The sequence below is a fragment of the Ambystoma mexicanum genome, chromosome 4p, assembly GCF_040938575.1.
Source record: "Ambystoma mexicanum isolate Mex_15411 chromosome 4p, UKY_AmexF1_1, whole genome shotgun sequence".
Taxonomy (NCBI): domain Eukaryota; kingdom Metazoa; phylum Chordata; class Amphibia; order Caudata; family Ambystomatidae; genus Ambystoma; species Ambystoma mexicanum.
In genome coordinates, this window is record NC_090927.1 from 89565792 (window position 1) to 89592404 (window position 26613).

At 47.9% G+C, this 26613-nt stretch overlaps 1 protein-coding gene across 2 annotated transcripts in view; it reads left to right on the top strand.

Annotated features, from left to right (window-relative positions):
• LOC138452547 (uncharacterized) overlaps positions 1 to 26613 on the top strand; it is a 172052-nt gene that overhangs the window by 123639 nt on the left and 21800 nt on the right. For both annotated transcript variants that reach the window (XM_069604993.1, XM_069604992.1), the window contains exons 6-7: positions 11362 to 11502; positions 25190 to 25345. In XM_069604993.1, coding sequence (XP_069461094.1) covers positions 11362 to 11502; positions 25190 to 25345 — 297 coding nt within the window. The remainder of the gene's footprint in view (positions 1 to 11361; positions 11503 to 25189; positions 25346 to 26613) is intronic.

Below are 26613 nucleotides of genomic sequence, written 5' to 3' on the forward strand. Positions count from 1 at the left end.
AGGCACAGACACTCAGGAGTTTTGTTGAGGCAGGGTAACCCCTCATAGAGATAGGGATAGGCACAGACATTCAGGAGTTTTGTTGTGGCTGGGTAGCCCCTCATAGAGATAGGGATAGGCACAGACATTCAGGGGTTTTGTTGAGGCAGGGTAACCCCTCATAGAGATAGGGATAGGCACAGACGTTCTGGAGTTTTGTTGAGGCAGGGTAACCCCTCATAGAGATAGGGATAGGCACAGACATTCTGGAGTTTTGTTGAGGCAGGGTAACCCCTCATAGAGATAGGGATAGGCACAGACATTCAGGAGTTTTGTTGAAGCTGGGTAAACCCTCATAGAGATAGGGATAGGCACAGACATTCAGGGATTTTGTTGAGGCAGGGTGACCCCTCATAGAGATAGGGATAGGCACAGACACTCAGGAGTTTTGTTGAGGCAGGGTAACCCCTCATAGAGATAGGGATAGGCACAGACATTCAGGAGTTTTGTTGAGGCTGGGTAGCCCCTCATAGAGATAGGGATAGGCACAGACATTCAGGGGTTTTGTTGAGGCAGGGTAACCCCTCATAGAGATAGGGATAGGCACAGACGTTCTGGAGTTTTGTTGAGGCAGGGTAACCCCTCATAGAGATAGGGATAGGCACGGACATTCAGGAGTTTTGTTGAGGCTGGGTAAACCCTCATAGAGATAGGGATAGGCACGGACATTCAGGAGTTTTGTTGAGGCAGGGTAGCCCCTCATAGAGATAGGGATAGGCACGGACATTCAGGAGTTTTGTTGAGGCAGGGTAACCCCTCATAGAGATAGGGATAGGCACAGACATTCAGGTGTTTTGTTGAGGCAGGATAACCCCTCATAGAGATAGGGATAGGCACAGACATTCAGGAGTTTTGTTGAGGCAGGGTAACCCCTCATAGAGATAGGGGTAGGTAGGATTTCCCCAACCCCTCTTTTTTCTTTTGATAATAAATGTCTTTGATAATCACCAAAAATGCCACTGTGTCCAGCTCTTACTCTTGATCCCTCATCACATCCATCATGCCTAGTATTGGTGTACCCAAACAGTCCTACTTCTATCCCCACAAACACACTGTTCCTGTCTCTCACTGCACCCCCGTTTTTATGCAGCCCAACATATGTAGTTCCTTTCCTCCGCTACAGAGCTGTTCCTATCTCCCTCAACAATCTGTGTCCTGATCTGCATCAACAGCCCTAGTTCCTGTCTCTCTTTACAGCCCATTGTCTACCAACACCTCTAGCTCCTGTCTCCCTCTACAGCCCATTTCCTACCTCCCCAACACGTCTAGCTGCTATCTCCCTCTACAGCCCTTTCCTACTTCCCCGACACTTCTGGCTACTGTCTCCCTCTACAGCCACTTTCCACTCTCCTCATTAATCCTAGTTCTGGTCCTATCAACAGCCCTGTTCTAATCTCTGCCCATACCCCCAGTTTTTCTCTACCCAAACAGCCCTGTTTTTATCTCATCCAACACTTCTTATTCCCGTCTCTCACTGAACCCCTGTTTCTTCTCCCACCAACACTCCTAGTTCCAGTCTCCCGCTACAGCCCTTTTCTACCTCCCCTAACACTCCTAGTTCCAGTCTCCTGCTACAGCCCTTTTCTATCTCCCCTAACACTCCTAGTTCCAGTCTCCTGCTACAGCCCTTTTCTACCTCCCTTAATATTCTTAGTTCCAGTCTCCCGCTACAGCCCTTTTCTCTCTCCCCTAACACTCCTCGTTCCAGTCTCCTGTACAGCCCTTTTCTACCTCCCCTAACACTCTTAGTTCCTGTCTCCCGCTACAGCCCTTTTCTCTCTCTCCTAACACTCCTAGTTCCAGTCTCCCGCTACAGCCCTTTTCTACCTCCCCTAACACTCCTAGTTCCTGTCTCCCGCTACTGCCCTTTTCTCTCTCCCCCAACACTCCTAGTTCCTGTCTCCCGCTACAGCCCTTTTCTCTGTTCTCTAACACTCCGAGGTCCCATCTCCCACTATAGCCCTTTTCTCTCTCCCCTAACACTCCTAGTTCCAGTCTTCCACTACAGCCCTTTTCTATCTCCCCTAACACACCTAGTTCCAGTCTCCCGCTAGAGCCCTTTTCTCTCTCTGCTAACACTGCTAGGTCCCATCTCCCACTACATCCCTTTTCTCTCTCCCCTAACACTCCAAAGTCCCACCTCCGGTTACAGCCCTTTTCTACCTCCCCTAACATTCCTAGTTCCAGTCTCCCGCTACAGCCATTTTCTCTCTCCCCTAACACTCCTAGGTCCCATCTCCCGCTAAAGCCATTTTCTATCTCCTCTAACACTCCTAGTTCCAGTCTCCCGCTACAGCCCTTTTCTACCACCCCTAACACTTTTAGTTCCAATCTCCTGGTACAGCCCTTTTCTATCTCCCCGAAAACTCCTAGTTCCAGTCTCCCGCTACAGCCCTTTTCTCTCTCTGCTAACACTCCTAGATCCCATCTCCTGCTACATCCTTTTCTCTCTCCCCTAACACTCCGAGGTCCAACCTCCCGCTACAGCCCTTTTCTACCTCCCGTAACACTCCTAGTTCCAGTCTCCTGCTACAGCCCTTTTCTATCTCCCCTAACACTCCTAGTTCCAGTCTCCTGCTACAGCCCTTTTCTACCTCCCCTAATACTCTTAGTTCCAGTCTCCCGCTACAGCCCTTTTCTCTCTCCCCTAACACTCCTAGTTCCAGTCTCCTGCTACAGCCCTTTTCTACCTCCCCTAACACTCTTAGTTCCTGTCTCCAGCTACAGCCCTTTTCTCTCTCTCCTAACACTCCTAGTTCCAGTCTCCTGCTACAGCCCTTTTCTACCTCTCCTAACACTCCTAGTTCCTGTCTCCTGCTACAGCCCTTTTCTCTCTCCCCTAACACTTCTAGTTCCTGTCTCCCGCTACAGCCCTTTTCTCTCTCCCCCAACACTCCTAGTTCCTGTCTCCCGCTACAGCCCTTTTCTCTGTCCCCTAACACTCCGAGGTCCCATCTCCTGCTACAGCCCTTTTCTCTCTCCCCTAACACTCCTAGTTCCAGTCTTCCGCTACAGCCCTTTTCTATCTCCCCTAACACACCTAGTTCCAGTCTCCCGCTACAGCCCTTTTCTACCTCCCCTAACACTCCTAGTTTCAGTCTCCCGCTAGAGCCCTTTTCTCTCTCTACTAACACTCCTAGGTCCCATCTCCCGCTACATCCCTTTTCTCTCTCCCCTAACACTCCGAAGTCCCACCTCCCGTTACAGCCCTTTTCTACCTCCCCTAACATTCCTAGTTCCAGTCTCCCGCTACAGCCATTTTCTCTCTCCCCTAACACTCCTAGGTCCCATCTCCCGCTAAAGCCCTTTTCTATCTCCTCTAACACTCCTAGTTCCAGTCTCCTGCTACAGCCCTTTTCGCCCACCCCTAACACTCTTAGTTCCAATCTCCCGGTACAGCCCTTTTCTATCTCCCCGAACACTCCTAGTTCCAGTCTCCTGGAACAGCCCTATTCTCTCTCTCCCCTAACACTCCTAGCTCTAGTCTCCCGCTATAGCCCTTTTCTACCTCCCCTAACACTCCTAGTTCCAGTCTCCCGCTAGAGCCCTTTTCTCTCTCTGCTAACACTCCTAGGTCCCACCTCCCGCTACAGGCCTTTTCTACCTCCCCGAACACTCTTAGTTCCAGTCTCCCGGAACAGCCCTATTCTCTCTCTCCCCTAACACTCCTAGTTCTAGTCTCCCGCTACAGCCCTTTTCTACCTCCCCTAACACTCCTAGTTCCAGTCTCCCGCTAGAGCCCTTTTCTCTCTCTGCTAACACTCCTAGGTCCCACCTCCCGCTACAGCCCTTTTCTACCTCCCCTAACACTCTTAGTTCCAGTCTCCGGCTAGAGCCCTTTCTCTCTCTGCTAACACTCCTAGGTCTCCTTTCCCGCTACATCCCTTTTCTGTATCCCCTAACACTCCGAGGTCCAACCTCCCGCCACAGCCCTTTTCTACCTCCCCTAACACTCCTAGTTCCAGTCTCCTGCTACAGCCCTTTTCTATCTCCCCTAACACTCCTAGTTCCAGTCTCCTGCTACAGCCCTTTTCTCTCTCCCCTAACACTCCTAGTTCCAGTCTCCTGCTACAGCCCTTTTCTACCTCCCCTAACACTCCTAGTTCCTGTCTCCCGCTACAGCCCTTTTCTCTCTCCCCAACACTGCTAGTTCCTGTCTCCCGCTACAGCCCTTTTCTCTCTCCCCTAACACTCCGAGGTCCCATCTCCCGCCACAGCCCTTTCCTCTCCCCTAACACTCCTAGTTCCAGTCTTCCGCAACAGCCCTTTTCTATCTCCCCTAACACACCTAGTTCCAGTCTCCCGCTATAGCCCTTTTCTACCTCCCCTAACACTCTTAGTTCCTGTCTCCAACTACAGCCCTTTTCTCTCTCTCCTAACACTCCTAGTTCCAGTCTCCTGCTACAGCCCTTTTCTACCTCCCCTAACACTCCTAGTTCCTGTCTCCTGCTACAGCCCTTTTCTCTCTCCCCTAACACTCCTAGTTCCTGTCTCCCGCTACAGCCCTTTTCTCTCTCCCCCAACACTCCTAGTTCCTGTCTCCCGCTACATTCCTTTTCTCTCTCCCCTAACACTCCGAAGTCCCACCTCCCGTTACAGCCCTTTTCTACATCCCCTAACATTCCTAGTTCCAGTCTCCCGCTACAGCCATTTTCTCTCTCCCCTAACACTCCTAGGTCCCATCTCCTGCTAAAGCCCTTTTCTATCTCCTCTAACACTCCTAGTTCCAGTCTCCCGCTTTTCTACCACCCCTAACACTCTTAGTTCCAATCTCCCGATACAGCCCTTTTCTATCTCCCCGAACACTCCTAGTTCCAGTCTCCTGGAAAAGCCCTATTCTCTCTCTCCCCTAACACTCCTAGCTCTAGTCTCCCGCTACAGCCCTTTTCTACCTCCTCTAACACTCCTAGTTCCAGTCTCCCGCTAGAGCCCTTTTCTCTCTCTGCTAACACTCCTAGGTCCCACCTCCCGCTTCAGCCCTTTTCTACGTCCCCTAACACTCTTAGTTCCAGTCTCCCGGAACAGCCCTGTTCTCTCTCTTCCCTAACACACCTAGTTCTAGTCTCCCGCTATAGCCCTTTTCTACCTCCCCTAACACTCCTAGTTCCAGTCTCCCGCTAGAGCCCTTTTCTCTCTCTGCTAACACTCCTAGGTCCCACCTCCCGCTACAGGCCTTTTCTACCTCCCCGAACACTCTTAGTTCCAGTCTCCCGGAACAGTCCTATTCTCTCTCTCCCCTAACACTCCTAGTTCTAGTCTCCCGCTACAGCCCTTTTCTACCTCCCCTAACACTCCTAGTTCCAGTCTCCCGCTAGAGCCCTTTTCTCTCTCTGCTAACACTCCTAGGTCCCACCTCCCGCTACAGCCCTTTTCTACCTCCCCTAACACTCTTAGTTCCAGTCTCCCGCTAGAGCCCTTTCTCTCTCTGCTAACACTCCTAGGTGCGCTTTCCCGCTACATCCCTTTTCTGTATCCCCTAACACTCCGAGGTCCAACCTCCCGCTACAGCCCTTTTCTACCTCCCCTAACACTCCTAGTTCCAGTCTCCTGCTACAGCCCTTTTCTATCTCCCCTAACACTCCTAGTTCCAGTCTCCCGCTACAGCCCTTTTCTCTCTCCCCTAACACTCCTAGTTCCAGTCTCCTGCTACAGCCCTTTTCTACCTCCCCTAACACTCTTAGTTCCTGTCTCCAGCTACAGCCCTTTTCTCTCTCTCCTAACACTCCTAGTTCCAGTCTCCTGCTACAGCCCTTTTCTACCTCCCCTAACACTCCTAGTTCCTGTCTCCTGCTACAGCCCTTTTCTCTCTCCCCTAACACTCCGAGGTCCCATCTCCCGCTACAGCCCTTTTCTCTCTCCCCTAACACTCCTAGTTCCAGTCTTCCGCTACAGCTCTTTTCTATCTCCCCTAACACACCTAGTTCCAGTCTCTCGCTACAGCCCTTTTCTACGTCCCCTAACACTCCTAGTTTCAGTCTCCCACTAGAGCCATTTTCTCTCTCTACTAACACTCCTAGGCCCCATCTCCCGCTACATCCCTTTTCTCTCGCCCCTAACACGCCGAAGTCCCACCTCCCGTTACAGCCCTTTTCCTAGTTCCAGTCTCCCGCTACAGCCATTTTCTCTCTCCCCTAACACTCCTAGGTCCCATCTCCCGCTAAAGCCCTTTTCTATCTCCTCTAACACGCCTAGTTCCAGTCTCCCGCTACAGCCCTTTTCTACCACCCCTAACACTCTTAGTTCCAATCTCCCGGTACAGCCCTTTTCTATCTCCCCGAACACTCCTAGTTCCAGTCTCCCTGAAAAGCCCTATTCTCTCTCTCCCCTAACACTCCTAGTTCTAGTCTCCCGCTACAGCCCTTTTCTACCTCCCCTAACACTCCTAGTTCCAGTCTCCCGCTAGAGCCCTTTTCTCTCTCTGCTAACACTCCTAGGTCCCACCTCCCGCTACAGCCCTTTTCTACCTCCCCTAACACTCTTAGTGCCAGTCTCCCGCTACAGCCATTTTCTCTCTCCCCTAACACTCCTAGGTCCCATCTCCCGCTAAAGCCATTTTCTATCTCCTCTAACACTCCTAGTTCCAGTCTCCTGCTACAGCCCTTTTCTACCACCCCTAACACTCTTAGTTCCAATCTCCCGGAACAGCCCTTTTCTATCTCCCCGAACACTCCTAGTTCCAGTCTCCCGCTACAGCCCTTTTCTCTCTCTGCTAACACTCCTAGATCCCATCTCCTGCTACATCCCTTTTCTCTCTCCCCTAACACTCCGAGGTCCAACCTCCCGCTACAGCCCTTTTCTACCTCCGCTAACACTCTTAGTTCCAGTCTCCCGCTAGAGCCCTTTCCTCTCTCTTCTAACACTCCTAGGTCCCATCTCCCGCTACACCCCTTTTCTGTCTCCCCTAACACTCTTAGTTCCAGTCTCCCGCTACAGCCCTTTTCTACCTCCCCTAACACTCCTAGTTCCAGTCTCGCGCTGCAGCCCTTTTCTACCTCCCCTAACACTCCTAGTTCCAGTCTCCCGCTACAGCCCTTTTCTACCTCCCCTAACACTCCTAGTTCCAGTCTCCCGCTACAGCCCTTTTCTACCACCTCTAACACTCTTAGTTCCAATCTCCCGGTACAGCCCTTTTCTATCTCCCCGAACACTCCTAGTTCCAGTCTCCCGCTACAGCCCTTTTCTCTCTCTGCTAACACTCCTAGGTCCCATCTCCCGCTACATCCCTTTTCTGTCTCCCCTAACACTCCTAGTTCCAGTCTCCCGCTACAGCCCTTTTCTACCTCCCCTAACACTCCTAGTTCCAGTCTCCCACTACAGCCCTTTTCTACCACCTCTAACACTCCTAGTTGCAGTCTTCCGTTAAAGCCCTTTTCCCCTCCCCTAACACTCCCAGTTGCAGTCTCCCACTACAGCCCTTTTCTACCACCTCTAACACTCCCAGTTGCAGTCTTCAGTTAAAGCCCTTTTCTACCTCCCCTAGCCCCTATTCACATTGTCCCCATGCTTGTATGGCCTACTGTAATGTGGATAGAGAACCTCCACTAATTGTTGATCATCAATCTTATGCCTGTTCTCCTCGCTTTTATAACATTGACACAACCAGCACTGAGCCTTACGTGTCCCCCTCCCTTCCAACACTGAGACAAGGAAGAGGGACGGGGTACTGAAGATCACCATGAGCAGCAAACCAACGCCGCGTTCTAGTTATTGGAAGTTGTTAATAGGTGCCTGGACATTCAAAAGCAGAACACCTGAGCACAATGGGAGATTTGAGACTCCCAATGCTGGTTGGGACGTGGGAGGAAGTGAAGCAGTTCAAGAAAAGGAGACGAGAGAAGACAGCATCCAAAGAGGTCGGGCCAAGAAGTGTTGACCATGCTGCCAGGAACCGCCGAGCAAAGCAAAAGGCAATGCGGACACCAAAAGGCAGACGAGACACACTCCCAGTCAGCAGATGAACCGCAGAGGAACCAGAGAAACCTGAGGGACGCCAAAGCTGCCAAAAGCCACCGGTAACACCAGGGTGGCCAAATGGGACACCATGGCACTTCCGTCTGAATGCTGCATATCATTAACAACAAACAGGAGCCCTTACAAGGGAATTGGGACAATAAGATTAACTCGAGAAGGGTCAGTGGCCCGAAATGAATGAAGTATAATTACCTGGATACAAAAACTAGAAACTGCCAATAAAGAAAGTGAACCTGCATGCAAATATTAAGAAGACTTAAAATGCCCTGGCAGGAGAGTAAACCAGGCGCCCAGCAAGTCTGGGACTCGCACCCAAGTCAAGTAGCAGAAAGACCTGTCGGAAGGGCAAATCAGGGACCCACACCCAAATCGAAAAGTACAAACCCTGGCAGGAGACTAAAACAGGGATTGGAGAACTGGGGCAGGACCCCTCTGTCCCCCAGAAATTGTGGAAAGTTGAGAGAACATGGGAAGAGACCCCCCCACACTTTGTTTTGTGGATCACAAGGCAGGAGTCATACCCCTTTTCTGTAAAAAGATATCAGGGGTCCAAAGAAAGAACTGTGAAATAGTTGTGTGAATGGAGGAGACTCAATGGAAGAACCATTCTCCTTGGGGATTGTGAAGTATATATAGTGCCATTGCGAATAAGCCAAAAGACTCTAGGGTAAGGGAAGGACCCTTCTCTGCTGGAACTTTGTTTACTTTTCTTTTCTTCACTTTCGGGACGTTATGTTTGGAATTTTGGGGGGAAGCTGTTGGTGTACAGCTCAAAGACATTCCCGTCAAGCTATATTGAGTTTAGTGTGTGAGCGTCTGCTTAGGATTTTGGACACAGGACGGAGAACCCATTTGATTTCAACTTCCTGACACAGACATTCAGGAGTTTTGTTGAGGCAGGGTAACCCCTCATAGAGATAGGGATAGGCACAGACATTCAGGAGTTTTGTTGAGGCAGGATAACCCCTCATAGAGATAGGGGTAGGTAGGATTTCCCCAACCCCTCTTTTTTCTTTTGATAATAAATGTCTTTGATAATCACCGAAAATGCCACTGTGTCCAGCTCTTACTATCCCTATATCTATGAGGGTTTACCCTGCCTCAACAAAACTCCTGAATGTCTGTCTCCCTCTACAGCCCATGTTCTACCTCCCCAACACGTCTAGCTGCTATCTCCCTCTACAGCCCTTTCCTACTTCACCAACACTTCTGGCTACTGTCTCCCTCTACAGCCACTTTCCACTCTCCCCATTAATCCTAGTTCTGATCCTATCAACAGCCCTGTTCTAATCTCTGCCAATACCCCCAGTTTTCTCTACCCAAACAGCCCTGTTTTTATCTCATCCAACACTTCTTATACCCGTCTCTCACTGAACCCCTGTTTCTTCTCCCACCAACACTCCTAGTTCCAGTCTCCCGCTACAGCCCTTTTCTACCTCCCCTAACACTCCTAGTTCCAGTCTCCAACTACAGCCCTTTTCTCTCTCCCCTAACACTCTTAGTTCCTGTCTCCAGCTACAGCCCTTTTCTCTCTCCCCTAACACTCCAAGTTCCAGTCTTCCGCTAAATCCCTTTTCACCTCCCCTAACACTTCTAGTTCCCGTCTCCCGCTACAGCCCTTTTCTGCCTCCCCTAACACTCCTAGTTCCAGTCTCCCGCTATAGCCCTTTTCTCTCTCTGCTGACACACCTAGTTCCAGTCTCCCGCTACAGCCCTTTTCTACCTTCCCTAACACTCCTAGTTCCTGTCTCCCGGTAAAGCCCTTTTCTCTCTTCCCTAACACTCCTAGTTCCAGTCTCCTGCTACAGCCCTTTTCTACCTCCCCTAACACTCTTAGATCCAGTCTCCAGCTACAGCCCTTTTCTCTCTCCCCTAACACTCCCAGTTCCAGTCTCTTGCTACAGCCCTTTGCTACCTCCCCTAACACTCCTAGTTCCCGTCTCCCGCTACAGCCCTTTTCTGCCTCCCCTAACACTCCTAGTTCCAGTCTCCCGCTATAGCCCTTTTCTCTCTCTGCTGACACACCTAGTTCCAGTCTCCCGCTACAGCCCTTTTCTATCTCCCCTAACACACCTAGTTCCAGTCTCCCGCTACAGCCCTTTTCTACCTCCCCTAACACTCCTAGTTCCAGTCTCCCGCTACAGCCCTTTTCCCCTCCCCTAGCACTCCTAGTTCCAGTCTCCCACTACATCCCTTTTCCCCTCCCCTAGCACTCCTAGTTCCAGTCTCCCACTACAGCCCTTTTCTACCACCTCTAACACTCCTAGGTCCCATCTCTCACTACAGCCCTTTTCTACCACCTCTAACACTCCTAGTTGCAGTCTTCCGCTAAAGCCCTTTTCCCCTCCCCCAGCACTCCTAGTTCCAGTCTCCCACTATAGCCCTTTTCTACCACCTCTAACACTCCTAGTTCCAGTCTCCCGCTACATCCCTTTTCTGTCTCCCCTAACACTCCTAGGTCCCATCTCCCGTTACAGCCCTTTTCTACCTCCCCTAACACTCCTAGTTCCAGTCTCCCGCTACAGCCCTTTGCTACCTCCCCTAACACTCTTAGTTCATTTCTCCAGCTACAGCCCTTTTCTCTCTCCCCTAACACTCCAAGTTCCAGTCTTCCGCTAAAGCCCTTTTCACCTCCCCTAACACTCCTAGTTCCAGTCTCCCACTACAGCCCTTTTCTACCTCCCCTAACACTCCTAGTTCCAGTCTCCCACTACAGCCCTTTTCTACCTCCCCTAACACTCCTAGTTCCAGTCTCCTGCTACAGCCCTTTTCTACCACCTCTAACACTCCTAGTTCCAGTCTCCCACTACAGCCCTTTTCTACCTCCCCTAACACTCCTAGTTGCAGTCTTCCGTTAAAGCCCTTTTCTGTCCCCTCTAACACTCCTAGGTCCCATCTCCCGCTACATCCCTTTTCTGACTCCCCTAACACTCCTAGGTCCCATCTCCCACTACATCCCTTTTCTCTCTCCCCTAAAATTCCGAGGTTCCACCTGCCGCTACAGCCCTTTTCTACCTTCCCTAACACTCCTAGTTGCAGTCTTCCGTTAAAGCCCTTTTCCCCTCCCCTAGCACTCCTAGTTCCCATCTTCTGTTAACGCTGCTTTCCGATCTCCCTATACGTCCCTACACGTGACTGCACATAGGTGTCACATATATGAACATGGTTTGATGACTTCTAGCCTTTAAACTATTGTATCAATTCTTCCATCAAATCATGTTATGCTGAGGTCATCATTCTGTGCCCTAATTTGCATATGCCTACGAAGCATTTGAAAAAAGTAATCAAAGCTAACAACAGATTTAGCAAAGGAAGCAATAACATTCCCTGTGTTGGGTCTCTCTATAACAGTGGCCCCAGGCTCGTGTCCAGGAATGAAGGCCAAGTGCGACCCTGAAAAGCTTGCCACCAGATGCAAGGCTGACGACGACTGCGACCCGAAGGAGAAATGCTGCGAGTTATGTGGAAAGCAATGTTTACCTGCTGTGTCAGGTACCAGTATCAACTCAAGGGAAAGAGCTGAATCTGCAGCGTGCTAGGGATCCCGCCTGCTGGCTGTACGTGCCTGTTTGCGTGGTGTGTGAGTGTTTGCGTGCGTGCTTGCGCGCGTGCGTCCGTGCGTTATGCGTGTGCTTATCACGTTATTACGTGGACATTTGCTCAGTGTAGGCCAGTGGGCGCAAGTGATGAAAGAGAGCAGGCTTCCGTAAGAAGGGTGTGACAAGTCCAGCACGCCTGGTTTCAAGAGTTCATGCAATTTCAGATGTGATAGTGCTTTCAAATCAGTTGTCAATGTATTCCATGGGCTGGAAGTCTGCTTCCATTTCCACCACTAAAAGCATTCTGGGATCCACAAGGTTCATCGCCTCTGCATTATGTGTGGCCAGTCACTGGCTCTTCATATTGCGAATAATCAGACCTACCTCAAAGCTCTGTAGCTGAAAAGCAAGAGAAAAAGGCTAGCACAGGCTAAATGTTCTTATTACATAGACACCAAACATGAACACAATCTAATTATGACATTTGATATTGGTCTCAAGATGTTAGTTTCTACTTTTTCATGTTGGGTGGTCATTTGGTCTTCTTACGTACACTAATGTTTAAGATGAAGGCCCCCCCTTCAAACCCTTAACACATTTTGCCATGGCTTATCTTCACTGCTCCAGCTTACCACAACACCCAGGTATTCCATTGCCGATACTTGTGGAAGAGGCTCTTGCATGGGTTCTTCTGTCTTCCTCTCCGATGGTTCAGGATCATGATGGTTGATTTACTCTCATTGATTTGGAGACCATTATTCACTACATACTCCTGGCGGCTGGTGATGAGCCTATGTAGGCCAATCAGTGTCTGCTCAACAAGGACCCAGGCATCCGCATATAAGGCCCAAGGGATTGCAGTCCCTTTTATTTTCGAGGGGAAAGCTCTGATTTTATTTAGTTCCTCACCTAAACCTGCCATAAAGTATTTGAATAGAGATGGAGCTAAGGGGCAGCCTTGTTTTGGGCCTCTGCATGTTCGAATTTCCCTGTTGGCATGCCTTCCGTGCTCATTCCTATCTGGACTCTGGTTTCTGAGTATACCGCTTTTATTGGGTTTAGAATGGTTGTCGGGCATTTCCACTTTGCCAGTTTTTTCCATAAGCAATCTCTTTCTACGGTATCAAAGTCCTTTTTGAGATCGATGAAGGCCAGGTAGATATTCATCCCAGTCTCAATGGCTTTTGTTTTTAGTAAGTTTATTAGGAATAGGTTAACATGAGTTCCCACGCCTTTTGTGACTCCCGTTTGCCTTTGGTCATTTATTTGTGCTCCTTGTGCCCATTCTAGCCAGCGTCTGAGTATAATGGCAGCAAACATCTTTCCCAGAGCGTCCACTAATGCAATGGGTCTATAGTTGTTGGGGTCCATTCTCTTGCCCTTTTTGTAGATCAGGATTGTAATAGCTTTCCTCCAGGTTCCTGTCACTTCCTGTTTTTTTAGCATGTCTTTGAATAGTTGAGCGATGGAAGGTATCCATGCCTCGGGATCTGCCTAATTGTACGTCTTGGGTCACTTTCACTCTCAGCACGGCTTTGTTGTTTCTCACTTCTGTTCCACGTGTCTGGCACTTGAAAGTGATCTTTAGTGGCTGAAAGAATCTCCCATCCAATTTTAAGTCTTCTTTTCTTCCATCATCATCTGTGTAATCTTAATTTCCTGATTTTATTTTCACCTGGTCTTTCCTTTTCCCATCGCTTTTTTGGATGCTTATTTCTTTATTTTCGGGTATTCACTCTGCATCGCTCCCTTCCAATAGCTCAAATCCCAGTGGGAGTAAGAGATCAGCAGTTTCCATCAATGCTGTTTTAACTCCCATTGGATGTAGATGGAGGATTACCTTATCTGTTATTTCTTCCTTTGGGAATTCAACCGTTTTGATGCCATCCAAATTCATGATACGGTATGCCCGAACGTGATGTAGTAGTTTAATGACATTGGGAATCGTTACAAGTGTGCCGGTCCAGTAACGACGGTGCCAGTAAGAATTCTGGGCCCGTTGTTACCGGACCGGAACACTATGAGTCTGCTGGCGGGTGCCGTCTCTCCCGCCAGGGTCAGACCTGGCGGGCGGAATGGCACCCGCTCGCAGACGTTCACAGAAGCACCGGCACCATTATTAACGGTGCTGGTGCGTCCGTCATCCTCATTCCCATTGAGTCCTGGGACTCAATGGGAACGGGGAATACACATTTTCCGGCGCCTGACTTCACGGCTCTAATGGCCTGGTGTTTCCATGAAGGTAGGCGTGGGGAAAAAGGCACAAGTCCAGCGGCAGCCTGCCGGTTTTACCGGCACGGCTACCGCCAGACTTGTAACGAGGCCCATTGTATCGGTTTAAGATCAAGCCGGCCTAACAGCTTAGGATGCGATTCCGGTGGAGGCAGCGGCTCCCTGCCTCTAAGCCTCTGGTATTGAATATGGGCTTTCTGTTTTCATACCTCAGGAATGATAGTTGGATCCCCTGCTTTCTATCGTAGTTGGCAGGAGACTTTCCCTTTTGGGATATTTATTTGTACCTGTGGTTTGCTTCTTTTTGACGATCTTTCCTTTCAGGTCTGAATTTATTTTGGCCTGTTCTTTCTTTTCGTTCTCTCTCGTTCCTTTTTTCCTTGCCTCCTGACTGGTCTTCAACCTTGAACACCATATTGAGCTCTTCTTCTGTGTCCTTTGCCTTCCCTTCTTTACTTCTCTGATAATGCCTCTTGACCTCTGGAGGAGTGTTGGTGAATCCGCTTGAAGAGTCTCCAGATCATTGTGATCTCCTTCTGTCATCCATGTTTCTTTGGTCAGCATCATTTCTTTGCCTCTTTCACTTGTAGATGGTGAGGCTTCTGCATCTTCCAATGAGTATGTTGAAAGCTTTGTTAAATCTATCTCCTCCATTGAGCATTCTTTCCTATCCAGGTTTAACCAGCTTGTCGGTTGTTTGCTTTCCGGCATTTGTGAGGGAGTTTTACCATCAAACCCCCCTCTTGTGTATGGTTTCAGTCTGTGTTTCTCTTCTCTAGTTTTTAATACATTTCTTCCCTTGTTTTGGCGGGAATACGATGTTCTGAAAAAATCACCTTGCTCCATTTGACTTTCATTTTGTCTTTTGTCTTCCTTTTTTCCTGGGTTAGAGACCAAGTCCCTTTGCTCTTTTTTCTTTTGGCTTTATTTTTCTCTGAAATCCTGGGTAGTGGTGATGGGAGTTCCCTTCCTGTGGTAGGTTTTGGGCGGCGATAGGGCAATTTTTACAACTGTCCCTTAGTATTTCGTGTCTCTTTTGGGTTTCATTTGCTTCCTCTACCTCTACGCTACTCATATTTTCAGTGAGGATTTCCATTTGTAGATCTTCATTTTCCTTTATGGTTTGTTTCCTCGGGGCTGGGGCCAAGATTTCTTGGCCGTTCCTTTCCTTATCTGGTTTCCCATCTCCTTACACGGTCCTAATATCAATTGGGGCCTGATTTGATGCTGTTTTCCTTTGTTTTTTCTCCTGGGAGTAGGCTTCTCTTTCTTTCAGTATTTCCAGCATTGTGTTCAGCAACATTTCTTATTCCTCTCTCTCTCTACATCAAGGGTTTCTTGCATTGTCTTTGCATATCTGCTGCACTTGCTGCTTCCTGGTCTACTCGTGATTGCAGCTCAGTAATGAATTGCTCCACAAACACTATTTTTCTATGAATCATTGCTGTTAGTGTTGCTTGGTCCTTGTAGTTTTCGTTCATTACTTTGTACATTTTTCAGAATGGGGCCAGTGATATGGTAATTGCCGCCATTATGTTGCACTGTGTCTTAAAGGGGGTCGAGTTCCTTGGATTGCGACTGGGATTCCTATTCCACAGGGAGAAGACCGAGTCATCAGGTGAGATGGAAGCTAAAGCAGATCCCCTTGGATCTTTACATGAGACAACAAGAAAAACAGGAAGAGATTAGAGGGTCTGAAAGTATCCAACAGAAAAAATATCGCTTGGGAGTCTCACATTTATATGAGTTATTTCATAGGGACAAGTAAAATGAGCCATCTAAGCCAATGAGGCGCACACAACACAGCCCACCTAGGGGCCTTTCCTGGAAGTTCACCTCCTGATCAGAGCCACACAGCAAGGCATCATGGGTATTTTCAACTACTTTGCACTCACAAGAAGCATTGGTGTGTGGCCCTGATCTGAAGGTGAACTTTCAGTGATGGCTACTATATGCTGCTGTCTTGTGTATGTGGCTGATTGGCTGACCTAGCATTTTCTACTCTCATAGTAAAGGTGAAGGGGACTTTATTCTTGCCTTATTTTAAACCCACCAGCGTCACGTCTGATTAAAATAAAACCTCTTCTATTGCCACTGCTACCAAGCTGACCATGTTCTGTGACAATATGTGTGATTTTGTGGAGTATACCGCCACTTACATTGTGTAAATCTCATTCAAAATGTGGGTGGTTTATTGCGTACCAATTTCTAAAGTTGACAAATAGACTCTAGGGGGTCATTGTTGGCTTGTTGGTGACAGTAGAATCATCCTGCTCAGTGTACACATTTACTATATATGGTATGCAATAAAAAATACTGCATGCATTAAAAACTGCCTGTTTATGTTTTCAGATATTACCTAAAAATTCCACAACCGCAAATGGTAGAGGTAATGGGATTCCCCTCCACCCCCCAACCTACTTAAAACACCTTTTCTGCCGCCTAAGTGATGTGTTGAGCATCCCTGTCACTTACGCTCTTGAAGCAGGCCAGGGTGTCACAAAGCATGCACCTGCTCCATGTGCACCAGTGTCCATAATTGTTCTTTATTCTATCTAATGTCTACATTCAATCGCATGGCTTCCAGTGCTATACATATGCCGACGATACGCAGATTGTGGTACGTCTTGATCTTGCTCATTCTAAGACTGCAGCCAGTCTTCGCTTTTGTCTTGAGTCCGTTGGCAATTGAATGAGCTCAAAACTTAATGGCGACAAGACCAAGGCTCGTGTGGTCGGCCCTTCCTTTGCCTCTTCTCCTGGGAGCACCACTTTCTGGCCTTCTTCTCTGGGTTCTGTAGAGTAACCCTTCAGCGCACACACCAGATAAAATACAACCCACTTGGGATAAAGGCCCAGCACACCTCTTGCAAGGAGAACAAGGTTTAGTCTCACAAAAATACAAGTATGTGCCAGCAAAGAACTCTGTTGCCACAGAACGCTCTGGCAAAAACAGCCTAGGGTGTGGGTTTTAAAGATACACAACATCACAAGCGACGTACATCACATAGGTTACAAATCTGTATAGCTGGTTGGTGCCATCTATACACATATAGCCTGCTTCATATGGGATGCCAGGCAGTTGGTCCCAGCATCTTCTGTCCATCTCCTTACACGTGGGGATCTTCTTCTATCATCGGGTACAAAGACTCTAATTGGCAATTTAGTTTCACAGTTCATTATTTCATAGCCCCACGGTGCACCTGGTACCAAGGACATGAGTGAGGCAGATACTTTCAAATTTGTCATAACTTCTCAGAACTACATCAAACCCTGCTCCATCCCAGACACGCCGGTGCCTCCACAACTTTCCCACCCGCAGCCTAAATTAGTTACCTTCTTCCCTGGCACCTCGCAGCACAAATCACATGTACCGAGGGTGGGGGCAGCCCGTCACTGCTCTGTGATGTTCCTGATCGATTGGCCAATTTACAGCTTTATGGCCTTGGTCTTGGGCTGGTCAGTGCACTGAAATACCTATGGAGTTGGCTCGGGGGGTCCCTGGCCACTATAACTTAAAGATATGGACTGGCCAAGGCCTAAAGCCCTCGCCCCCCATCTAGTGGGATAGCTCTCCAAAGATCAATTCCGACCCCCCCTTGGCCCTGCAGGGCAGAGTCCTTCTGGGTTACATGCTCTAATGATAAGACACAATGGAGAACTGTGTGTCTTCAGTGAATTAACATTCTGCAGGTCTGTCAGGTCTGCGAGCAGAAGACGCTAACCCTCGGGACGGGATTAGGAATACTGACATAGCTATGGCAATAGGCCTCAATTTCAAGATGGCACCTAACTTCTAAAATGGAGACTCATTACACATGTGATAATAATACCAGGATTCACTATATTTCCACTACAGTTCAGCTTCTATGGGTGACCACCCTGCCCCCTCCATTCTCCCAACTCCCCTACAACATCTCCTTCTATAATCGCCTCGCCCTAAATCGCTGGGTGGTCTGGGACTTCCACCCTGCCCCCCAACAATCCCCTTTTGTTAATTCTATGAACTCCCTTGCCATCCTCTCAGCCCCCTCATACTTCCCTGCCCCTTTCTTGGTCACCCACCTGCAAACTTTCTCTCACCTGAGCATACTGCTCTGGGGTGCAAGTAAGATACATACAGCCTGGTTTCTGGCTCCTCTTATCGTGAGCACATTTCTACCATTCTACGTGGACTGCACTGGCTCCCAGTCATCAGCAGAAAGAAATTCAAAGCATTGTGCATTGTCCACCATGCCCTTTATGGCAACTGAATGCCTCCAGGACAAATTCTGTCTGTATTTCTCAGTGAGATTTGTTCACTCTGCCAGTGCACTTTCTATCCAGGTTATTCAGGGTTGTCACTCCAGAGCTAGTGGTTGCATGACACTTGTGTATGTGTGCAATAGAAATAAAATATCAATCAATCAAAAAAGTTGCCACGCTCTTGACAACCGCTTTATGTGTTCTCATCATTTGAAACTTGTCGTACTTTCTGTGACTGTTCCCCTCGAGTGCCATGAAGCCCTCAGGTGGTAGATGTGCTTTATAAGTAATTTTAACATAACATAATGACTGCAGCATGCATTGCTGTATCCATATGGCAAGAACAGTGTAAACCACTGCGGTTCCGCATGCAGTACCACACCACACATGGCATATTCCTGAAATACTGAAGGTGTGGAATAGTATTACTGCCCTTACATACATGGCCCAGATAGACCCGGCAGGAAGCGGCATGTTTGAATGGTATACAGGAACTCCCGCAAAAGCATTCTGAGGCTTGAAGCCAAAAGATTAACTACTAAGTGAGCCAGTGTCAATGGCATTTTAGTGGAAACAATTGCCAAACTCCTAATTTAGGGCAACTTTGCAAAGTCTACGCTAATACCGCCATTTCTGAAAACAGTGCACTACCAACTCTATTTACACGGTTGTCAACCATGGGTTTTAATGGCCTACAGTCCATAGTAATAGTCTAAGAATTTGATCTTGTACAAAGAGTTATAATGGACGCTCCACTTAAGTTGGTCTGAACTGGTGTAGGCCAATGGCAGCCATTCTCAACCAGATCTTGCATGAAATGCATGCAGCCAAAACTGATGCGGTGTGCTGGTCTTGGATCCTCATGGATGATGCCTTAGGTTTCTATCATTTGAAGAATCTCCATGCCCTGCTTAGGTTTTATGGTAATGGCAATTGGACTTTACTTGAATGTTGCTTGGTAATGCTGAGCTCTCTGAAGCCTGAAGTAATGTTCAAATGTTAGAATGTACCCAGCCCTGCCAGAGTGAGGTGCCGTGATGATTGCTTTCTCTTATTGAGGCTGAGAGTGTTATGCACAGGCTGCATGTACACATGCATGTTCGGGCCTTGCATCCAGACGTGTGCCAGGCACACTGCAGCACACTAGGCATAACGATATAATGCATCATGTTTAGAACATGCATGCCCGGCATGAAGAGCCAGCATGCTGTCAACAGCCCATTGTGCGCCAGAATACAAAGGTTGCAGCAATACAACTGTGGCCGCATGAAAAGCCAGTTGCGGAAGCGGCCCCAAGCTCGGGTCATACTAGTTGCCATTCATAGAGGCATGGCCAAGGCTGGCGAAGACCGAAAATGCCTGCCGTAGCTTCTTAAAGGACATTAGTACCTTCCCAGTAGAGGGTTCCTGCTTCCAAGGGGACAGGGTGTCTGGAAGTCAACACATGAGGGACATCATGTTTAGGAAAATCATGGACTTTAGGTGCGCAGATAGAAACTCACAAGGGGGTAGGTGGAGACCTGCATTTTAGTGAAACAGGGAGTACACAAAGCTGGAGAAAGGGCCAGACTGGCAAGAGAAAGAGGCTCACATGGCCTCATGCCGGCATATAGTCCAGCTTGGCCAACATCGACCCTACCATCTTTGGCCAGCATCCCAGCTAAGGGCTGCTCTTTCCTTGCTGCATTGATGTCTCAGTGGGACAGCTGTGAAAGGCATCTCCCTTGTACACTCACTGAAGGGGGGGAATTAGCTGTTTTACAATCCATGCCATTTTTTTATTTCTCTGTTTTCGTGTGTTGTGCTAGTGGACATTCACTGGGAACGTCCTTCATGATTGAATATTCATGGGTATGCACCTATAGGTGGGCTCACTATACCCTGGGGTTAGTTGATGAGCTACTTTAGGGTACCAATATCGGCCTGCACAACCATGACCACTCTGCACTCTGGATACTAACAGGAGGGTAGTAGGTATTGTTAATGACCACAACAGTTTGTTAAGGTTTCTTGGCTTTAGCACAAAGGGAGCAATGGGTCTTAAAACGTCTGTAGGGGCCTTCTAGGAAGGACCAGGGGGACAGAAACACAATGTACCTTGTGCTGTAGATTTTCTTGGTGCTCGACAGGGTCGAGTTGGCTTCAGGGCTCTTTGCAGGCTTCTGTGACAGAGTTCAACATGGGAGTCAGCTGCGGGTATCAAGCGGCTAGACGGTTCAGCAAGCAAAGCTTAACGAACAGCTGCAGGCTGACCTACATGACGCCTTGGGCTCAGGAATCTTTGTCTAGGTGGTGATCGGCAATTCTGAAGCACTGGTCGGGATGTCTCGGATGCCGTTAAGCAACAGCGGCTTGACAACTGTCAGCATTGCCACCGGTTGCGGATCGAGGAACTTGACTGGCTCAAAAATATCCTTTAAGGCAGACGCCAGTAGAGGCTTGTAGAGGCACATCTCACAGCTTCTTCAACGGGCTTGTGTCGTCATTTAAGGCAGACTGCCCACAGCTGTGAAGTGTGTTGCAGGCAGCTGCCTTGTCCGTGGTTGTAGATTCAGAGACCTTCTGACACTTCCTACCTAGGAAGCTTGCTGCAGAGCCTAGCAGGGCACACTGTGTGCTGGCAGGGTACTAGTTCTGAAGCGGCTGGATGGCCCTCTGGGTTCTGGATCGCCCTCTGTTCCCTAGGAGATGTTCAGAGGACTGATCTTTCTTCCCTTTTTTTGGAAATCCTGGCCTTCTTTCACTGGCGGAAGATGTAAGGCAGACTCTACCTTCAGCCAGGTTCAAAGGTTCCATTTTTCTTTGTTACTTTGATGAAGTCGTCAACTGATCTGCTAAAAGAGAAGCACAGTCCTCTTTTGAAGCCAAGTGGGCCACAGAGATTGGTGTAGGCTAAGCCTACCTTTATGAACCAATCTGGGGACCCTACCAACAATCTCCTGTATGCATAAGGTCATAACCGAGGTGCTTTACGACAGGAAAGGTAAAGGGGTGAAAACTTGTGATACTAAGTCCTACTCATCTTCCTGTCTGATGTTAATCAAAGAGTCTCTCTGATTGATGGATCTCTCTCGGCTTCCTGATTAAAGCGGCAGGTCTCTCTTGAAGCTGTGGCTCCTGCAAACCACATTATTGTACCTTATAAATGGGGTACCCCTACCGGGATAGCCTACTGTAAACACATAGCCCCAGACATGATAGCTCACTGTCATTGATACCGAGGGCAGGAGCTTTCTTCAGGTTGACAAAGTTACATATGAAAGGTTATTCTGTTTCATGTCTCCTTTGTTAAACTCTGTGGCCAGGCCTCATGTGGGCCTGTTTGAAGTAATCTCGAATTGGTTTGTTAAACGCTGCCACCAGATGCCTGACGAAAGAGCAGGGCGAATCCATGGAGCCTTTGTTATTTAATCAGGCTGGCCGTGGCAGGGAAAAGCTTGGTCCTCCCCCTTCCTGGAGATCACATAGGGTACTCCTGGCTGTCACATTCCAACTACAAATGACATATGTAGGTTGTGTCCACCCAGAGTACACAGGTCTATGCATTTGTCATGGTGTGAGCATAGAAAACTGTGTGTGGATTAGCCCAACACATTTTCCTGATGTTGATCTACCATCATTCTATTTAATTAAACATTTCAAAACATTTCAAAAATCCCAGGCAAACGCACACCCACTATGCGGATCGTCGATTTCCTGACACCAGTACTTCATTGCACTCATGCTTGAGTAATGTAGGTCTTCCCCACTTTCTGTTCATGCAGTGGGACCTGTTTCTATGTACACAACAGCCAGCTAACCATGTGCTTGAGGCTTGGATCCCTGAGACAGTGCATTCATTCACCCAGCCCCTTTTACCCCTCTTAGGGTAACACCAAGCTCGGGTGAGTCCTGTGTGAGGAGTCAGAGATGTGAGACAGACACAAAAGTAGAGTCTTCCCACAAGATGCCATTCTATTCCATTTTTTTAAAAACTTTATTGCGCATTTGTTAGGCACCTATACAACAGAATTGTGTTTCAAGGCGCCACACAGCTAATTGATGAGGGAACAGGGCAGTAGATAACAGTAGCAAAACCAGAAAATATGCCATTGAAGTCCTATTAGGCCTTGTGGCATTCGGACATGCAAGTCTAGTTAGAGAAGTGCGGAAGATAGGTACTGGGGTGTGGTGGGGGAGGTAGCAGGGTAAGGGCAAGTTCTGGTGGGAGCCCGGGGGGGGGGTTACAGGGGGAGCCAGGGAGGAGGCCACTGGCGAAGTGCTAGGGCAGAGGAATCCCTCTGCTTTGCTTGTTATAGATATGCCTACTATCTGATTGACGCATCTGATTTTTTTATCTACTTAGCCCTGCTTGGGGATTGCCCCATGCCTGAACTGGCTTTTGTAACCTGATCCTGACCCACCTTAGCACGCCCTTTAATTTAGCATTTATATAGCGCTACGAACCCTCAGGTATCTGAGTGCTGCTTATTTCCCACGGTGTGTGGTGCTCATTTATCGACCTCGGAAGGATAAAAGGCTGAGTTTGGCCCTGCCAGGTTTTGAAACTGCATCAGCAGGCTCTGCATAGATGTGAAGGCTAGCGCTCTACTCGCTGTGCTATCGGACCAGCTTTGACACACCTTCGACCTATATCATGTGTTAATCTTCACCTTTCTATAGTAGCAGTTACTATGTTTTCATACCTGTGAAGCCATATTAGCAATCTATTGTCAAAACTCCACCTAGCCTATATGCTAGCTTTTTCTCGTTGGGTACTGATGCCCTGCTTCATACTGTTTATTGCTTAATTGACAAACTGGTCAAATTGCCAGTTATGTCTGTATAGTTACATCTGCCTGCTTAAACATGCGCCATTATGCATTAGACTAACGCGCATCGCTATTAGGATTTTATCTAGACTGCATCCTTTGTGACTTTAATTACCCCCATCTCTGCTGACTGTCCTACTACCGTCCCAAGCTGGGCCCCCTCTATCACAACCATGTATACCGTCACCTTCTTTCTTGTAAGATTTCTGTTAGCTCTTTCTGATGGTAGCACCTATCCTCTATCCGCTAACTTCTTTCATCTAGAGAATTCTCTCTCATCCCTCCAGCTGTGAGCTCTATCTAAAACCCTACAGCCTACCATGACCTCCTCTACTGCTCTACACCATTGGGTAATGCCAACCACATTTCTGCCACCCCTCAAGCTGATGCCTCCTCCTACAACTATCATACCAACCAAATTCCTGCCCCAGTTAAATCTTGAAACTAAGTATTCAAATACAGGTGTCTCCCCTTCTGTTGGAGCTCACTGTAACTTAACTCCCAATCAATGGATTCAGGGCTTTGTTATCAGACCTCAAACGGACTTACCATGTTCCACTTCAGTAAGAAACGACAGGCTTGGTTCTAGATTTATTAAAACCTACCCACTGTCTACTAGCCCTGTCCACAAACCCAATCAAAAAATTCCTTACCAGAAGAGTGACAAAGTAAAGATTAACACAACGAAAAGAAAATGTTGGTCAGAGGAACGCACTTCCCGACTCTAACGTCTCTAGCAACAGATTCCTGCAGATTAAAGGTGCTCTGATCAATGCGAGATCCATGGTTGCCCATGCTGTAGACATAGCTGAACTGAGCATTTCTAAACAAGGTAGACTTCCTAACAATAACAGAGACGTAGCTCCATGCAGCTGCTGGTCCTTCACTCTTACCTGCCATCCTGGATAATTATACTATCCTAAGATTAGATAGAGAATCTTCCTGAGGCGGCGGCATTGCCATCATTGCCAAGTCTAGCCTGGGACTCAGAGTATCCACACATCCCCCTGTCATGTCATGTCATGTGAACTGCTGACAGTGAAACTTCGTCTCACTAACTCTCACACCTTGACTATGCACCTGATATATAGACCTCCCGGCCCTATTGGCTCATTTGAGGAAGACATTACTACCACACTCTCTGTTTATACCAAACCCACCTCGCAAATTCTAATTCTAGGAGATTTCAATCTTGGTCTCAACGACCCGAATGATCAGCATGCCCTGGCACTGACTAACTCCCTTACGGAATTAGGCTTCACGCAAAGGGTCAACCAGCCTGCTCGTGCAAAGGTAGATCCCTAGACAGCAATAACGTGCATTGAACCTTACGCTTGGACAGACCGCCATTTACTGACCGTCACTATCCAAAATAGCCTACCTATCAGGACCAACCTTCGAGCCCCTCACCAGGAGTAAACGTGACATCACAGTGGACAAGCTAAGGCCATGATTCATGAATATCTCCAGTATGCCTCACTTAGGACTTATCTGATGAATTGACTGCCTGTAGCTACGTAAATTGCACGTTATATTAACCTTATGTATAATACTATTTATCTCTTTGTGCAAATAATGTAACCTTGACCTGTAATTACTGTAATTACTCTACTATGTACCTGTTCCTATATGTAACTTGTAAACTGAAATTTACCTGAAAAGTGCCCTGTTACCTTCGGGTTTGGAGTGCTATATAAATAAATAAACAAACAAACAAACAGTGGGACATTCTTGAATCCTCATGTTATGGTGATTGCTGATGCAAGTAAGACATCATCAAACAATAGCACATTCTGAAATCCTCATTTTTGGTGATTGTTGATCATACAATAATGATCTCAAACAAATATACTCTCTGGAATCCTCATTGCTGGTGATGCAGAGATATCATCATGAAAGAAAGGAGCCTCCCCAACCGTCATAGGTGGTGATGGTTAATGATGCAGCGATGGGTAAAGAGAACAGGTTTGTTTCTTTTTCACTAGAAATGCCCCTTAAGTTTTTCTGGCCATCATTTTATTATGGAGGGATTACATTTCTATGTTTAACTTCAATTTTAAAATATTGTGTTCCTAAGATGTATTTAGGGGGGGATGAGACAGCCTTAAGGGTGCTCTTGCAGTGGTGAGTGGGGTGGCTCATTCCAATGGCACACGGCTGCATTTATTTATGGGAATACTTTTGGGGGAACACTGGAACTATTGGAATATACAAAACACTAATAAACTGGATTCATTGATATGATTTTGGAGTGTCAGTTTGGATGTATCGTTTGAAGAGATGCCTTCTGTTGTTGCCAAATTTGCACCACCTGGAGCTGGAGTGCTCATGTTTTTCCTTGTTTTGTTGCAGATCACTCTGGTTTCTGTCCAGTGTCGCGATTCCGTATCGGGATTGTTTGTACTCCTAATATTACCGAAGTTAACTGCACCACTGACTTGGACTGCCCCCCGGATCAGAAATGCTGCACCGCTCTCTGCAAAGCGGGCTGTGTGAAACCTTTGCAAGGTACAGTACCAGCATAGGGGGTGACTTTCGAACACTGTAATCAAATGATAAATGTTAAGAGGTACTTAAACATGATTGTAACATGAACCGATTGTATTATATAGACATTAATTGTTCTTATCATAATAATGCTGTATGTTAGTTGTTACGGTATCTTAATGTGTTCCTTTTATGGTTTTTTGTCAAAATAAAGCTGAGACTGAATGAATGGATTTATGAATAATTTGAGCAGATCCCCATGGTCTCCACGGGATCCAGTTCAGCCTACGTGCTTGTAGATTGTTCAGCTTTGAATCTGTTGTCTGTTTCTCCTTCCATGATGTCAACCTCACAGGATCCACATGTGTGTTTGGTCTAACCTTTGGTCTGGGTAGAGCCAAATTGATCGCCTTCAGCATCAGCGTCTTCACTGGTTTCCAACTAGCCTTCTGATGATCTCATGGCATCGGTAGCTGGAGAAGCTTCTGGACATTGAGCCTTCGAAGGATCTTCTTCTGGCCTTTCAGCAAGGAGTCGCTACTGTCTTGTTATCGGCCCTCTGGCCGGTTCTTCCTTAATCACCTCTGTGTCAGTTCAACCTTATCCCCGACTGGGAGCAGGTGGTTCTGGTGCAAGACCTTGATATTCCTTGGCCGTCCTTCCTCTTGGAGTCAGCAGACAGGGAGCTCTCCCAGCTGATGTCCTACGATGATAGGCAGAGAATCCCACTTGTCCCATACCTTATTTCATCGTCTCTTTCCCAGGCTGTGGATCAACACATGATCGCCGATTTGGAGAGCATGAAACGTGACCTTTGCGTCGTACCAGCATTTCTTCCCTTCTACCCTCTTCTCCGCAGCAGCCTGGGTGAGCTGATTTGACTGGTGCAGTTGACGCTTGAGCTGTGGACTCTCCAAAATACAGATCTAAGGCAGCTGAGTGTCTCTTCCAAACATTAAAAAGTACAGTGTAACCCAGTGGCGTCAGTCTTCGTACAGTTGTACACATGGATCAGGGTAGCCACATGTTGACTCCATCTGTTCTTCTGCTCTGGCCTCAGGGGGCCCAGCATTGCCAAGTAGGTTCAATTAAACCTCTCCACTTGGGCATCCTCTGAGGATGATACAGAGTTTTACAGGTCTTCTTGATGCCAATCAGCTCTAGCATCTGCTTGATGCACGTTCAATCAAAATCTGGTCCCTGGTCGGTATGAATCCTGATCGGCCAACCATTGTGCAAAAAGTATTTTTCCCGCAACACTTGGGCAACGGTGCTGGCACGCTGATCTT